Source organism: Dipodascopsis tothii, assembly GCF_038497935.1.
Source record: "Dipodascopsis tothii strain CBS 759.85 unplaced genomic scaffold V1510scaffold_17, whole genome shotgun sequence".
Taxonomy (NCBI): domain Eukaryota; kingdom Fungi; phylum Ascomycota; class Lipomycetes; order Lipomycetales; family Lipomycetaceae; genus Neoaidaea; species Neoaidaea tothii.
In genome coordinates this window covers 214,852-230,240 of record NW_027118001.1, presented here as the reverse complement: position 1 = coordinate 230,240, position 15,389 = coordinate 214,852, and the positions used below count along the sequence as shown (strand labels likewise).

General features: G+C 69.1%; 8 protein-coding genes across 8 annotated transcripts; 5 read left to right on the top strand and 3 right to left on the bottom strand.

Moving 5' to 3' along the window:
* Positions 1-198: 198 nt before the first annotated feature.
* On the top strand, positions 199-1,140 carry V1510DRAFT_435407 (uncharacterized protein; the record flags this gene model as incomplete). Its single annotated transcript, XM_066935549.1, has 1 exon — positions 199-1,140. The coding sequence occupies exon 1, from the start codon at positions 508-510 to the stop codon at positions 1,138-1,140; it is 633 nt and encodes a 210-aa protein (XP_066788666.1). The 5' UTR covers positions 199-507.
* Positions 1,141-1,161: 21 nt separating this feature from the next.
* On the bottom strand, positions 1,162-2,602 carry V1510DRAFT_417917 (NADP-dependent oxidoreductase domain-containing protein). The gene has a single exon (XM_066934045.1). The coding sequence runs from the start codon at positions 2,308-2,310 to the stop codon at positions 1,255-1,257; it is 1,056 nt and encodes a 351-aa protein (XP_066788665.1). The 5' UTR covers positions 2,311-2,602; the 3' UTR covers positions 1,162-1,254.
* A 1,207-nt stretch (positions 2,603-3,809) lies between these two features.
* Positions 3,810-5,223, top strand: V1510DRAFT_417915 (uncharacterized protein). The gene is made up of 3 exons (XM_066934044.1): positions 3,810-4,029; positions 4,076-4,422; positions 4,457-5,223. The coding sequence occupies exons 2-3, from the start codon at positions 4,076-4,078 to the stop codon at positions 5,178-5,180; spliced, it is 1,071 nt and encodes a 356-aa protein (XP_066788664.1). The 5' UTR covers positions 3,810-4,029; the 3' UTR covers positions 5,181-5,223.
* A 121-nt stretch (positions 5,224-5,344) lies between these two features.
* On the top strand, positions 5,345-6,420 carry V1510DRAFT_417912 (superoxide dismutase). Its single transcript, XM_066934043.1, has 3 exons — positions 5,345-5,505; positions 5,603-5,810; positions 5,842-6,420. Exons 1-3 carry the CDS (start codon positions 5,488-5,490, stop codon positions 6,312-6,314), a joined length of 699 nt encoding a protein of 232 aa, XP_066788663.1. The 5' UTR covers positions 5,345-5,487; the 3' UTR covers positions 6,315-6,420.
* Positions 6,421-6,546: 126 nt separating this feature from the next.
* Positions 6,547-8,274, top strand: V1510DRAFT_417910 (S-adenosyl-L-methionine-dependent methyltransferase). Its single transcript, XM_066934042.1, has 2 exons — positions 6,547-6,943; positions 6,975-8,274. The coding sequence occupies exons 1-2, from the start codon at positions 6,788-6,790 to the stop codon at positions 8,142-8,144; spliced, it is 1,326 nt and encodes a 441-aa protein (XP_066788662.1). The 5' UTR covers positions 6,547-6,787; the 3' UTR covers positions 8,145-8,274.
* Positions 8,275-9,833: 1,559 nt separating this feature from the next.
* On the bottom strand, positions 9,834-10,631 carry V1510DRAFT_417906 (uncharacterized protein). The gene has a single exon (XM_066934041.1). It carries the CDS (start codon positions 10,534-10,536, stop codon positions 9,910-9,912), a length of 627 nt encoding a protein of 208 aa, XP_066788661.1. The 5' UTR covers positions 10,537-10,631; the 3' UTR covers positions 9,834-9,909.
* A 670-nt stretch (positions 10,632-11,301) lies between these two features.
* Positions 11,302-13,471, top strand: V1510DRAFT_417905 (uncharacterized protein). The gene has a single exon (XM_066934040.1). The coding sequence runs from the start codon at positions 11,597-11,599 to the stop codon at positions 13,229-13,231; it is 1,635 nt and encodes a 544-aa protein (XP_066788660.1). The 5' UTR covers positions 11,302-11,596; the 3' UTR covers positions 13,232-13,471.
* A 37-nt stretch (positions 13,472-13,508) lies between these two features.
* On the bottom strand, positions 13,509-15,013 carry V1510DRAFT_426335 (uncharacterized protein; the record flags this gene model as incomplete). Its single annotated transcript, XM_066935152.1, has 3 exons — positions 13,509-14,731; positions 14,829-14,945; positions 14,977-15,013. 3 exons carry the CDS (start codon positions 15,011-15,013, stop codon positions 13,509-13,511), a joined length of 1,377 nt encoding a protein of 458 aa, XP_066788659.1.
* Positions 15,014-15,389: the final 376 nt, after the last annotated feature.

Genomic DNA, 15,389 nt, shown 5'->3' with positions numbered 1-15,389 from the left:
GCGGTGGTGGCGATGACGTCGCACGTGCGCCGCACGCCATGCGGCGCACTGAGCCGCACCGCGCGCGGCGCGCTCAGCCGCAAACCGCGCGCCGCACGGGCCCGGCGCGGCGCCGGCCGGCCGCCGGCCGGCCCGGCGGCTGCAGGCGCAGCCCCGAGCCGCGGCTGCCGCCGTGTGATACCCCTCTTTTGGCCAGCACGGCGGCCCCGGCGCGGCCGGCCCGGTCGCCGCCGCGCGGTCGGCTTGGCCACGCCGGCCCGGGCGGCCAGGGGCCGGGCCAGGGGCGCCGGCGTGGGCGGCGTGCGCAGCGGCCTCATCGGTGTATCACATGGTTGAAAAAAGGGCCAGCCGTCCCAACCACAGGCGGTAGGGCCGGCCGCGTGTGCGGGCGCAGGTGGCAGGCAGACCGCCCGAGCTTATAGGGCGTAGGGCGCCCGGCCACGGGCCCGCGGCGCAATTGCTTGGCCGATTCGACCCCGCGACCGCACAGGCAGCGAACCAGACAGGATGAGCAGAGGCCCCAAGATCGAGCGGGCCGGGTCGTTTGGCAGCGGCCCGGCACGCAGCGCGCGGTCGCCCGCGCGCGCGCCACCGTCCGTGGCGTCGTCGGCGTCGGCGTCGCCGGCGTCGTCGCGGCGGCAGTCGTTCCAGGACGGGCTGACGGCGGGCGGGCTGCCGACACGGCTGCCGCCGGCCACGACGGCACCGTCGGCGTCGTCCGTGGCCATCTATGACGCGCTGGAGCGCGAGCAGGAGGCGATCGTCAACAAGCTGCAGCGCGAGCTGTCGCTGCTGCGCGAGGAGTCGACGCGGTCGCGGTCGCGGTCGCCGAGCAATGCGTCGCTGTCCAGCGCGACGAGCTCGGCGAGCGCGGGCGTGGCCGAGCACCGGCGAGCGAACTCGACGTCGTCAACGCACTCGGCCGCGCGCGAGGACGGGCTCGCGCCGCGCGACGCGCGGCGCAGCTTCGGCGCGGCCGCGGCCGTGCCGCCGGCGCTGGCCGTGCCGGCACCGCCGGGCGGCAAGGAGGCCGCGCTGCGCAAGGAGAACGACGCGCTCAAGAAGAAGCTGGCGGAGATGGCGCGGCTGCTGGCCGAGCGCGAGCGCGAGCTCGAGGCGCTGCGGCGGCCGCGCGCGTAGCCGGCCTACGGCGCGGCTGGGTCGGGCGTCGCGTACTGTACATTCGCGGGGTACGGCCAATAAACAAAAGCGGGACGGGCCCGTGTGCAAAACAAACAAAGGGATCCAAAACGCCTATGTACAAGCGGGCACGGCGTCGTGCTCGATGCCCGACGGCCAGGTCTCGTCCAGGGTCTCGGCGAGAATGGCGTGGACGCCGTCGATGAGCGCCGCGTCCGACGCCAGCAGAGCGTCGTTGCGGCTGTCCCAGTAGGCCTGGACGCCGCGCTCGACCTCGAAGAGCGTGGACCAGCCGACGACGGTTGGCCGCGACCAGTTGGCGAGCGCGTAGCGCATGGCCAGGTCGGCCAGCTCGACGTTGCGCGACGCGGTCAGCTGCGCGGCGTCGGCCACGCGCGCCTTGAGCTCGGCGCGCGCCGGGTGGAACGCGTGCGGCGGCTGCGAGCGCAGCAGGCTCATCGACAGCGGCGAGCCGTTGAGGACGTGGCGCACGCCGGCGGCCTCGAACTCGTCAACGTACGCCTGCAGCCGCCGGTTCTGGAGCGTGAAGTTCGAGTACGACAGCACGACGTCGATCTGGAAGCCCAGCTCGGCGCGCACCCGCCGCACCAGCGCCAGCAGCACGTCGAGCGGGTAGCCCGAGATGCCGACGTTGCGGATCACGCCCTCGGCCTTGAGCCGGAACAGCTCGGCGATCCCGCCGAGCGCGTCCGCCAGCGGCACGAACTCGACGTCGTGCGCGTAGACCACGTCCAGGTACGACGTGCGCAGCCGCTGCAGGCTGCGCTCGACCGACGCGCGCATGGCCTCGGGCCGGTAGTCGAACGTGGCCTCGGCCACACGGCCGGCCTTGGTGATCAGAAAGTAGGTGTCGCGGGGGTAGAGCTCGGCGATCTCGGCGTCGGCGAGCGCCTCGCCGAGGAGCACCTCCGACGGGCCGTAGTACGCCGAGGTGTCGATCGCGCACACACCGACCTCGAAGCACTGCCGGACAATGTCCTTCACCGGCAAGCTGAACGGGTCCGAGTTGTACTGGTGGTTGAACTGGGCGCCGCCGAGCACGAGCGGCGGCAGGCCCGCCAGCGACGCCGTGTGCTTGCTGGTGCGCACGGGGCCAATCGGCCGGAGCGTCTCCGCCGGCGGCGTCGGCAGCTGCTGCACGTAGGCCATGATCCGGAGCGCGGGCGCACGGACGGGGGGCTAGCGCGGAGCTGCTGGTAGCTGAAACGGGCGGCTGGACGCTGCAGACGGTGTCTGCTAATAGTCCGGGCGGTGCGACAAGTGCGGCGCGGATCGGAGCGGCGGCGAGGGTTCCCTCGCAGGTCGGACCGGGCGGCGGGCTCTGGCGGGCAGAGGAAGGCAATTGCGTGTGGGTGCGTGCTCTCTACAGAGGGAGGAGGGGGGCTGCCGACGAATTTATCGGCCGTGTCGATGAGCACGCCAGGGCCCCGGGTGGGTACGGTGTCGGCCAGTCATGACTAAACGGCAGGCCGCCGAGCAAATAATAGGGTGCGCGCTAGCGACCACAGGCCGCGGCCCTAGCGCCGTTACGGTCGACGCCGGCGGCCGTCCCGCCGCCACGGACCGCGCTAACGCGCGCGCTCGTCCGCACCGGGTCCTAGCCCGTCCGAGCGCGACCCGCGGTGCTGGCCTCGCCCGCCACGGCGGCGCCGCGAGCTGCGGCTGGAAAGCCGCGACATATGTCCGCAAACTCCGTTGCGCGCCGCGACCGCGTTTGGCGCGGCGGGGCTGCGGGTGCGATGCCTGTCCCGGGACGTGGCCGCCGTATCAGGCAGCGACCGCCCAATTTTCGGCTAGGCTCACCGCTCGTTTGGCCTGCCCGCTTGTGCCAGCCACGTGACTCCTGACAGCTCCGCCGGCCAACCTAGCTTATCGCTCCGCAGAGTCACCGTGGCGGTTAGGCGCGCGGACGCGACACATAGCCGGTCGACGCGACGGCCGCCAGCGCGGCTGGCCGGCGGCCGCCTGCGCCCGTCCGCCCGCCGCCGTGGCCCGGGGGTGCCCGCTTCGCGGAGCGACCCATCCGGACCGCACGAGCCGCCGCAGCTCGCGCGCCAATCGGCACTGCAGCGCCCTGGGCCGTACGCTAGCGTCTGCCGCCTGACAGCCGTCGGCGGCCGTCCACGGGTTGCTGGGGCAACCCCATTTCCGCAGGCCCGATCGCCGCCTTCCGCATTCTCCCGCGCCCGCCGACCGCGGCATCACCCCCGCCACGTGCGCGCGCTCGCATCTATCACTGTGGCTCGCGCCCCCGTCCGGCGTTTGCGTCTCGGCAAGCGTCATCGCTTATCTGATCTGCCCCACACATGGGTACGTGGCCTGATCGGTATGCGGAAGTCGGCGCCGACGGCGCCGACTAGGCCCGCGACGGCGCCGATTGGGCCCGCGATGACGCCCCTGCCCCATCCGCGTCGGGATCTGGCCGTGTTCGCGGTGGCGCGGCTGCGCGCGGCCAGGCGCAGCCTAGCGACGTCGGCTGGCCGTCGCCGTCGGCTGCAGGGCGCTGCAGGGCCAGGGCCGCGCGTGGCGCCGGTTGCCCTGGCAACGCCGCCGCGGCCCTCCACGGTTGCCCTGGCAACACGCCAGCCGCTTCGGCAGCCGCCTCAACCCACAGCGCCGTTGCCCTGGCAACTGGCGGCGCGCACGGTCCCCAATTGTGCATGAGCCGCACGCCGTGCGGCTAAGGTTCCCACCCGCGCTAGTCTTCGGGCCCGCCCGATGCGCCCGGCGCCAGCGGGACCAACCGATTGCACCTTATCACAAGCGCAGGCATTTGCTGCTGCACACGATTGCTTGCGCGAGACCCTCTGCTAGCACGCCGCTTGTTAAAACCGTCAGACCGCCCTCGTACACACTTTGTACCCAAAGGTATGTCACTGCACGCCGACGCCCGTACGCTCTCGCTAACCCTCAGATGACGCTTACCGACGAACACATTCTCATCATCGCGCCCTACGCGGCCGAGGACTACTCGCCCTCGGACTTTGACATTCTGCGCGAGCTGCCTTATGTCAAGTCCGTGACCATCATCGAGTCGTCCGGCTACGGTCAGAAGCGCAAGCCCGACCGCGAGCCCACGCCCGAGGAGTGGGAGCGCACTACCGCGCTCCTGACGGCGCGCCAGCTGCCGCCCTCGGGTGCGGCTGTGCCGAACCTCAAGTACGTCCAGGTCGTCTCTGCCGGCAGCAACATGCTCTTCGACCAGGCCTTCTTCAAGGAGAACCAGCACATCTTCTACTCGACCTCGAGCGGCACTCACGGGTAGGTCTCGTGCGCGGCTCCGCTGACCGTCCAGGCCGCAGATCGCCGAGTGGATCATCCTCAACCTGCTCTCGTTCTTCCACCGCTTCCCCAAGTACAAGGAGTTCCAGGACAAGGCCCACTGGGGCACCGTGCCCGAGATGGGCGGCTCCATCATCGACCAGTTCGGTCGCACCATGGGCGTCCTCGGCTACGGCGCCATCGGCCGCCAGACGGCGCGCATCGCCAAGGCCCTCGGCATGACCGTCCACGCCCACACCTTCTCGAGCCCGCCTAAGCGTGAGCGCATCGAGGCGGCCGTGCCCGGCTCGGGTGATCCCGATGGATCGATCCCGGCCAAGTGGTTCACCGGCAAGGACGGCCTGGCCGAGTTCTTCAGCTCCGGCCTGGACGTGCTCGTCATCTCGGTGCCGCTGACGGCCGAGACCACCAACCTGATCACCAAGGCCGAGCTCGAGCTCATGAAGGGCGTGTTCCTGATCAACGTCGCCCGCGGCGCCATCGTCAACCCGACCGACCTGGTCGAGGCCGCCGAGAGCGGCCTGATTGCCGGCGCCGCGCTCGACGTGACCGAGCCCGAGCCGCTGCCGGAGGGCCACCCGATGTGGTCGGCCAAGAACATTATCATCTCGCCGCACATGTCCGGCTACGCCATTGGCTACAACAAGCGTGTGGCCAACATCCTCAAGCACAACATTGAGCGCATGCGCGACGGCGCGCCGGTCGTCAACCGCGTTGACGCTGCCAAGGGCTATTAGATGCGATAGAGAATATGAGAATACTATGAACTGTTCCGCTGAATTTCCGCCGCCGCTGCCCAGCCGCCGGTCGGCCGACCGCGCCGGTCCCTCGTAGGCCTCCGTCCGCGCATTTTGCCCGGCCCGCTTGCTCGCGCAAGCCGTGGTGCGCCCGTGGCGGCCAATGTACGGCAACCCCAGTTCCCCGGCGTTTGCCTCCTGGGAGATTAATAATCATGACCGACATAACCACCGCCACTTCTTCCACCACGAACCACTTCGTTCTTTCCGCCCTGAACCATCCAGCGCATCGTCCAGACATTCCGCGATGACTCTGTCGATCAAGGTGAGTGGTGCGGGCGTGTACGGCCGGTCGCAGGCGCTCATCCGGCCGCCGATCGGCTGGAATCCACGACGCCGTTTCGTCCAGTGCTGACCAGCAGAGCGTGTTCGCGGTCCCTCTCGAGTGCGAGGCGTGCGTGGCCGACGTGTCCAAGGCCCTGCAGACTGTGCCCGGCATCGAGCGCTACGACGTCAACCTGGCCGACCAGCTGGTGTCGGTCGAGGGTGAGGTCGCGCCGTCGTCCGTCGTCAGCTCGATTCGGTCCACTGGCCGCGACGCCATTGTCCGCGGCAGCGGCGAGCCCAACAGTAAGTGAGCGTGCGGAGCGTGCTGACGCAGGCGCCGCCGTGTGTATTCTCGAGACGCACGACCCCAAGTTCCGGGCGTCGCCGATCCGCGGTCTTGCCCGCATGGTCAAGGCCTCGGCCTCCACTACGCTGCTGGACCTGACGCTGGACGGCATGCCGCCGAACAGCAAGTTCTATGCGTCGATCCGAACGTCCGGCAACATTTCCAACGGCGCGCTGTCAGCCGGCGAGAAGTTCATGGGCCTGGGGACGATTGACTCGGACGACCAGGGCGTGGGCCAGTCGTTCCTGCTCAAGGAGGGCCTGTCGATCACGGACATCATCGGCCGGTCCGTCGTCGTCGGCTCTGACCTGGAGGGCAAGGCCCTGCACTCGGAGGACGTGGTGGGCGTGATTGCCCGTAGCGCCGGTGCCTGGCAGAACGACAAGACCGTGTGCAGCTGCTCGGGCAAGACTGTGTGGCAGGAGCGCAAGGACGCCATTCAGAAGGGTCTGCGGACCTAGACACCCGCTGTGGTCGTCTGTTGCTAGCATCCAGCCGGCCGGCTGCGGGTTTGCCGGCGCTGTAGTCTAGTAGTCGTACAGCGGAAATACACAGTATAGCATTTGAGCGCAACGGCGGCCGGTACCTGGACTGCCTGGGCCTGTTCGTAGTCCCTGCGGGTACGTCCGGCCTGTGGTTCTGTGGGCTGACGTGACTGGGGCCTCCAGAGGCCTCCGGAGGCCTTGAGCGGTGATTTATTTCCGCCAGGCAGCCAGATCGACCCCTGCTTGGCATCTATCTACGCCCTCTGTAGCTCCGTAGCCGGCTTTGAACTCAAGCACAACCGTGCCAGAGTGCGCCAATTCGTTCCTACCAGCCGCGGCTACCCCAACGACCTGTGTCGGTGTTCAAGTCCTAAGCACGGACGTATTTTGACCGGTCGCGTGTCAACTAGCTTAACTACAGCTTTTGCAATTTTTACTCCCAGCACAACATGGCCCACCAGGTCGTGCTCGAATTGGCCGACACACGGCAACTCAAGCAGGTCAAGACCGTGCTCGAGGCCGCCGGACTGTTCGACCGAGCTGGGGGGATCGTCCGCTCGACCGGCGCCACCGGAGATCCCGTTTTCCGAATCCACACGACCAAAGTAAGCGTCTGATCGACTTTGCTGACCCCAGATCGTTGATGCTACAGCGACTACCGGCCCCGCAAGCGCGTCCGTGACGACCGGCCTGGCGCCGGTAGACGCTCTGGTAACGGTCACACTGCAGCCGGTGGCCGTGGCGGCTGACGCGGCCGACGGGGTTGAAAATACGCTGCAACGAGCAGTCCGGACCGTGGCTGTTTCGCTTGGACTCAGCGATCTCACCTCGCCCCGGCGGTATTCGACATACGGCAACCTGCTGCTTGTACCGCCGGGATCATTCGCCGACGGAGCGTGGGCGGCGCTGGACGCCGCTACAAAAGCCCAGGCCCTGGCTGCAGTTGCGGCGGCCGTCGGCGTGACGCATATAGCCGCAAACGCACCGATCGTCGAGTCAGACAACGTCATGCGCAAGCCCACAGGTCTGGTTGGTCTCTTGGGGCACTTTGGTCCGGACGAGCTCGTGCTGCCGCCGCAGGTGCCGGTCGATGGCGACTTTGCGGCCGAGTTTTGGGCCGAAACGCGTCAGAACGACGTCTACCAGACGTGGGCGCCGCGATACACCATGTTCAGCCGCGGCAATGTTAAGGAGAAGGCACGGGTCCTGCGGTTGGACGACATCGCCGGCCGCGCCGTGGTCGATCTGTACGCGGGCATTGGCTACTTCACGTTGTCGTACCTACGTGCCGGCGCGCGCGCCGTGTTCTGCTGGGAAATCAACCCGTGGAGCGTCGAGGGGCTGCGACGCGGATGCGCGGCCAACGGCTACGGGTGCCGGCTCGTGCGGCCGGACGAGCCGTGGACGTTCTCGGACGCTGAGTGGGCGGCCACGGCCGTGCAGCCCATGGCTGTCGTGTTTCTAGAAGACAACCAGAGGGCGCCGGCACGACTGGCGGCGTCCGGATCAGGGCGACTACCGGTGCGCCACATCAACCTAGGGCTGCTGCCATCGAGCGAAGATGCTTGGCCGGTGGCGCTGACGCTGGCGCGCGACTGGTCGACGTGTGGGGGCTGCGTGTCGCTCCACGTGCATGCCAACGTCGCGCAGCCGGCGCTGGAGAACTGGATGGCGACGGCGGGGGCAGCGCTGGGCGCGCTCGAGCCCGCGCTTCGCGTGCAGCCGCGGCATCTGGAGCGAATCAAGACGTTTGCGCCGGGCGTGTTTCACGTCTGTGGCGATTTTGATGTCGCGGGCGCGGATTGAGACGGAGGACGGGGGCCGCGGCGCGGCAGGGACGATGGCGCCCTGCGGCGTGGCGGCGGCCGATGTACATAGCATAGAGTCCGGGCATCAAGACCAGACGAAAGACCGGACGAGAACACGTTGCACGATAGTCAGGTACCTGTCAGGTACAGGGGGTTTCAGAGGAGTACGCTTAACGAGACCGGGTCCGTGACCGGGTCCGTGACCCGGTCGGCGATAACGCGTAGGCCAACCACAGCCAGGCGCGTTGGCCAAAGGCGACGCGCCAGCAGCACACGACCCCTGAGTCTGGTGGGCGCCTGTATCGGCTGCTTGACTCACTAGGTCGGTGACCTGGCCGGCGGCCGGGTCGGCCGCGTAGACGCAGCCTACCGCGAGAGGGCCTACGGCGAGATAGCTCTGCAAGCAATCTAGATCTGCTATCTGCTATCGCGGTGCTGCTAGCGGACGCCGGGCACGCACGGCGCTGCCAACGGGCGTGGGTGCGGGCTGCCATTGGACGGCGGGTAGGATCTGCGCGCGACGTCGGCGACGGCCGGACCCGGCCTCGCACGGGTCAGGGGTCGCTAACCGGAGAGACCTGCCGGGCAGGCCGTTGCGCCCGCTTTCGGCGCGGGCGCCGGTTACACCCGCATGGCGTGTCCGCAACCTGTGATTCGCCCTGGCCGCGCGGGCGGGGCCTCGACAGGGACATGAGCACGACACATGACGCCGCGGCCGCGCCGCAGGGGGAGCGCGGCGGGGGTGGCAGCGGCGCGTGGCGTGCGACGGACCCGGCGTCGCGCGGGCGGTGCGACGTGGCGCGCGCGTGGACGCACGGCGGGCGGGTATATGTGGCGGGGATGCGGCGCGCGTGGCTGGGGGTCATGCGGCTGCGGGCGGATGCGACACGGTGTCGCACAAGCACGCCGCGTGCGCGCCCGCATGGCCGGGTCATGCGTCTGGCGCGGGCAGCGTGCACCGGCCGTGCCGGCACCGGCGCGGGCACCGGTCCCCCGGTCCTGGACCGGCGCGGCCAATGCGGCCGCGCCGGCGCCGGGCGATCGGACGATGGCGTCCGACTCACGGTGGCAGGCAGATCGCACACGCCACGCACGCGCCACAACATGCGCGCGCGGCCGCTGCGCCCCGCCGGCGCCCGCCGCCTGGCGGCGCCGGCGCCGCGGCCGGCCACAGTACAGCTGCAGGCGGCTGCGCGGCGGCTGCCCGACGGCTGCGCGGCTCCGGCTCCTGCATGGCGGCTGCATGTCCGTACCGCACCACGCACGCGGTACCGCCCGCCCCGGCGGCGGTACCGCGCCCGTGGCACCCGGCCGGCGTGCGCTGCGGCGTACTGCAGTCCCCCTGACCGGGCGGCGCCTGCCATACGCGGCATGGCGTGGCCGATGCGCGCGCGCGCGCGCGTCGCGGCTGACAAGCCCAGCGGGCAGGCCTGTGTCTCGGGTACCGCGCTAGTCCATATAGGGTTATGGGACCTACACGGTTACAACCGTAATCGCGGCCGCCGACGTTTCCACGCCAGACACATGGCACCAGACCGTCACGCGCTTGCTGTTTTGGGGCATGCGCCCCTCGGCCCCCCTCGTTGGCTGGCCCCCTGGGCTTACCCTTTCCCGACACCGTGTGCAGCCTCGTCTGGGCCGCGACGGTCCCTTCCAGGCCGGGTCGCCCTTCCCTATTTTTAAGCCACGCTCGTTTTCTTCCGCGTTCTTCAACGCTCGCCTCTTTGCTTTTTCTTTGATCTGGGCCATACAGAGCGACGTATTCACACACGCCGCCGCCCAAGCACAAGCAGATCGTCCGCCCACGCCCTGTCAGACAGTGGTGTGCTTCCGGACTGTGTCTGTGCTCTTCCCAAGACAGTCGCTGCCCGTGTCAACACGGGGGTTGCCTCTGTCGTCGTGTGTGGCCGATTGGGTGGCCGCCACGGTCTCTCAGCCGCGCAGCCGCCTGGTCCGCAGCGCTCGGCGCACAAGGTTTGTACAGCGATTCTAATCCACAGTCGGCCGTGACGGATCACGGCACGTTCGCCGCCGCGCAACACCCAAGCGTCGTGATCTGACGGGCTCACGGGCCCGGGCTTTAAATAGTTATAATTACAATTCCAATTATAATTTCTGCTCGACGAACCCCAGTCGTCGACTGCTCTCGGTCTGCCCACGCTCGTGGGGCTGTTTGTACTCCGGCCGCGGCTCGACTCGGCTGCCGCCTTGTGGACTCTGCGTTTGGCGCAGCTCTTTTGCAGTTTTCCCGACTCGCCTCCTTCGATCTCTTCTCCTCGACACCCCAGCCCCGGCAACCGTCGACCCTGGGCCGCACCGCAGCCGGCGAACCCGCTCAGCATCTTCTCTGTGCGTGCCCGCTGCCGGCGATAATATGCGCATAGGTTCATGGACGACGCCAACCTGTTTACACACGACAACCCCGACCGGCTAGACCTAGCCGGCAACGGCCCGGGCGGCCGCGGCGGCGCCGGCGACGGCGCCGCGCCCGACACGACGACGACGGCGGCGCACTACTCGCCGCCGACACCGGTGTCGCTGGCCGACGACAGCAGCTGCGTCGTCGACGATCGCGACGCCACCGGCAGCGCGCCCGACGCCCTCGCGCTCGATTCTTTTTGCGGCGCTGGCCCGACAGCGCCCGTGGCGCCACGCCCGCTCGGTGTGGCCGATGGCCGCGCCGGCCGCGGCCTGCTGGGCGGCGGTGGGCCCGCGGTGAGCCCGCCGTCGACGCCGTCACCGCGATTCAATCACAAAAACAACCACATCAACAACCACGGCCGGCTGTCGCCGCCGCCGACAGACGACTTCCCCGCCTCCCCGGCACCCGGCCTCGGGGCCGCGGGCGGCGCCCAGCCAGTGACGCCGGTGGCCGTGCGCGGCCCGGACGGCGGCAGCGAGCCGGGCGCGCGTCTGAGCGCGTCTGTGGGCAGCTCAGCCGGCGCGCGCGCGCCCGTGGGCGCGTTTTCGCTGCTCGGCTCGTCGCTGGCGGCCAAAATCCCGTACCTGTCGCCGGTGCAGAGCCCGGTGCAGCCGACCGAGTCGCCCAAGGGCGCCTCGCCGGCGCCGGTGCCGACGGACGGCCGCAGCGGGCTCTCGAACCTGTCGACGTCGCTGAGCGGGCTGTCGCTGTCGGTCGGTGCCGCGCCCGTGACGGGCCCGGCGCCGATCGCCAGCCGGGCGGCCGGGCGCACGGCGCCGGCGTCGGTCGCGTCGGGCACGCCCCTCGTGCCGGCGCCGATCGCCAGCAAGGCGCACGCCGCAGCGCCGTCCGGCCCGCCGTCCAACGTCTCGTCGTCGCTCGAGTCGACGCGCTCGCGCAAGGCGTCGCAGTCGCTCCGGCTGTTCAAGGCCAACGACGGCAGCCAGACGGACGGGTTCCAGGGCCCGGCCGAGGCGGACGAGGACATCTCGTCGGCGACGTACTTCCCGCACACGAAGCACAAGCACATGAAGTCCAGCCGGCATGAGCGGGACACGCACCGGCTGGACGACATCGTGTCGGACATGGAGGACACGGACGAGGTGTGGGACGTCCATCCCGCGGTCGAGCTGATCCCGTACAAGCACCAGGTCGGCGGCCACCACGCCATCTTCCGGTTCTCGCACAAGGCCGTGTGCAAGGTGATGGCCAAGCGCGAAAACAAGTGGTACGAGGCCGTAGAGTCGCGGCACGCTGAGCTGCTGGACTTTATGCCCAAGTACATTGGTGTGCTGAACGTGCGCCACACCGAGACGCTGGACGCGAGCGACGCGTCTGGCGACAAGCACCGGCTGCCGGAGGTCGTGCTGGACGACAACATGCACATTCTGCCGGACTCGATGCTGCGGCAGTACTCGTCGTCGGCGCCGCAGGACTCGGCGCCGGCGGACTCGGCGGTCGCGCGGCACCGCATCCCGTCGTGGGGCGCGACGACGGTGAACCGCAAGCTGCAGGAGCAGGTCCTGCGCGAGGTGTTCTCGACCACGTCGCCGCACCGGCGGGTCCCGCCGACGAACGTGCTGCGGTCGCGGCGGGCAAGCATCGCCAGCGGCGGCGCGCGGCGGTTCGGGTCGGTGAACGACATCGAGCTGGCGTCGAACTCGACCAGCGCGCCGTCGGTGACGCTCGAGCACGAGCTGATGGCCGCCGACGGCGACCTCGACAAGCGCGTGCGCGCGACGGTCAGCAACCCGCCGTCGCCGTCGATCTCGATCGACGACGAGACCATGTTCCCGATCGACGACCTGGCGCTGGCGCGGTCGCCGCCGCCGGCGGCGCCGACGCCGGCGCCGACGGCGCCGATGGACATCCCCGGCGCGCACGAACCGCCGGCCGTGGCCGAGGCGCCCACGCACACCCGCACCGAGTGCTTCCTCCTGCTCGAGGACCTCACCAGCGGCATGCGCCGGCCGTGCGTGCTCGACCTCAAGATGGGCACGCGCCAGTACGGCGTCGACGCGGCGCCCGCCAAGCAGGCGTCGCAGGCCAAGAAGTGCGAGATGACGACGAGCAAGTCGCTCGGCGTGCGCATCTGCGGCATGCAGGTCTGGGACGTCGTCAACGGGTCGTACCTCTACCAGGACAAGTACTACGGGCGCGACATCCGGGCCGGGTCGCAGTTCCAGGCCGCCCTCCGGCGGTTCCTCTACAACGGCCGGTCGGACAAGTCGGTGCTCCGGCACATCCCCACGATCCTCCGCAAGCTCGACGAGATCCACCAGATCGTCCAGAAGCTCGCCGGGTACCGGCTCTACGGCTCCAGCCTGCTGCTCATGTACGACGGCGCCGACGACCACTCGGAGATCAGGCTCAAGATCATCGACTTCGCCCAGTGCGTCACGGCCGAAGACCTCGACGTGCGCAAGGTCGCCTGCCCGCCGCGGTTCCCCCACAAGGCCGACGTCGGCTACCTCCGCGGCCTGCGCACGCTCAAGCAGTACTTCTACCGCATCTGGGAGGACGTCCAGGGCCGGCTCATCGCCGAGCGCGGCATGTCGGACGACTACCGCTTCCGCGAGTCGGACGGGGCCATGAAGGGCGCCAGCGACGTCGTCGCGCCGCCGCTGTACGACGACAGCTACGACGACGACGTGTCGACGTAAAGACCAGCATTCGCATCTGAGTACATATGATACGACTAATTATACATTGAGTGGTCCCGAGACCACGACGGTGTGCATTCGCGCTGGCCGACGGTATCGGCGGGCGGCCGCGGCCGGGTATCCCGGGTATCGTGCGGCCAGGTTTGTTTTGTTTTAGTATTCCTTTCCTTGTGTGTTATAGTTGGTGACGGCGTCTTGTGTTCGCGCAGTGTACTATTAAGCTGAGTATGTTTTCCAAAACGACCGGGGTCCTAGATGGCGGCGTCCAGGTCGTCGTCTAGACGAACCAGACGATGTAGACGAGAATTGCGGCGACGAGCACGAGCGACCCGGCGAGCATGTACAGGCCCGAGTCGAGGTCCGGGCCGCGCTCGGCCGCGTCGAGGATCTTCTCGAACCGCTCGGCCATGCTCTCCTTGGAGAAGTTCTGGATGACCGTGTCGCGGCCGACGTCGCCGGCGGCGGCGAGCTGGGCGGCCTGCGCACGCGTGCCAAAGACGCGGGCCATGACGTCCGTCCACGCGTCGACGTCGGCCGCCGGCCGCAGCCAGCCCGAGTGGCGCTGGGGGTAGTCCTTGGGGTCGCGCACGGTCTCGAGCGGGCCGCCGGTGTTGGTCGCCAGGACCGGCACCCGGTAGAGCATGGCCTCGAGCGGGACGATGCCAAAGTGCTCGTTTGTCGGCGTGTACGCCAGCAGCGACGCCGCCATGAGCAGCGACGCCTTGACCGGCGTGGACACCGACGGCAGAAAGAGCACGGCCGTGGACGCGCGCGTGCCGAACGGCGCGGGGCTGGCCGTGTCCACGTTGAAGCACGTGGCGTGCGACAGCCCGAGCCGGTCGCACAGCGCGTGCAGCTCCTTCAGGTACTCGACGTTCTCGCGCACGGCCGTGTCGTAGCCGCCGGCGACGACGAGCATGGCCTTGGGGAAGTCGGGCCGCCGCTTGAGGCCGGCAAAGGCCTTGACGGCCAGATCGATGTCTTTCTTGCGCTCGAACCGGTTGATCGACAGCACCACGCGCTTGTCTTTCTCGCGGAAGTAGTTGACGACCTCGGTCGAGTAGTCGGCCGCGTCGGCCGCGGTCACGTCGACGCAGGGGTAGACGACTTCGGGCGTCTTGGCCAGGCGCGGGAACGCGCGCGCAAAGACGCCGCGCGTGAACTTGGAGTTCACCACCAGCACGTCCGCCTGGCGCGTTGTGGCCTCCTCGGCCCAGTCAAACGGCAGCCGGTAGAGCCGGCGGAGCGCGGACGAGCGCGAGGCCAGCAGCTGGTCGGGAAAGTGGCCGTAAAAGAGTGTTTTGGCCGACGTGAAAGCGCGAAGGAGTGGCACGCAAAACGAGAGCTGGTCGACCACGAAGCAGTCAAATGCGTTCGGGTAGTGCCGTAAGAGGTAGAGAGTGAGATGGAGCTGGCGCAGGATCGCGCACACGATCGCGAACCGCCCGCCGATGTTGGCCGGCACGAGCTGGTAGCCCTCGACGACGACGCGGAGCGTGCCTGCGGTCAGTCTGGCCCACGGCGGTCGTAGCAGGGCACCACCAGCAGGGCCGCGGCCGCAGGGCGCGGCCGCGGCGGCAGCCGCCGGCCCACTTACCGTCGCGGCACTCCTCAAAGCAGTGGTTGCGGTCGCATCGCGACGTGAACACGGTCACCTCGTGGCCGCGGTCCTGCAGACCGACGGCCGCGTCAACGACTAGGCGCTCGGCGCCGCCTGCTGTCAGCTCGCCCACGCGGGCACTCACCGATGCCCAGATCCGGGTGAATGAACGCGATCTTCATGGCTGACGGTGAGGAGGAGCGCGCGACGGCAAGACGTACGTGGTTGTACGTCACGTGACGCGCCGCACGGAGTGCGGCACGCGCCGTACATATAGTCGCGCGTACGACCTGCGCGGGCGGCTATATGCCACGCGGTGCGGCTTGGAGGCCCGACGGCCCGAGCTGGTTCGGGCGACGGACGGGTTTTCGGCGACGACTCCGTCGGGTGCTGCCCTGCGGCAGCGCGGGAGTACGCGAGACCAGGCAGGGCTCAAGTGCGAGAACAGGCAGGGCTCGTGCGGCTATGTGCCGCACGGTGTGCGGCTCACGACGGGAAGCGCTGCTCTTGGCCAGTCGCCACCGAGCGCTGGAATCTGTAGCGTGGCTCCAGTGGCGA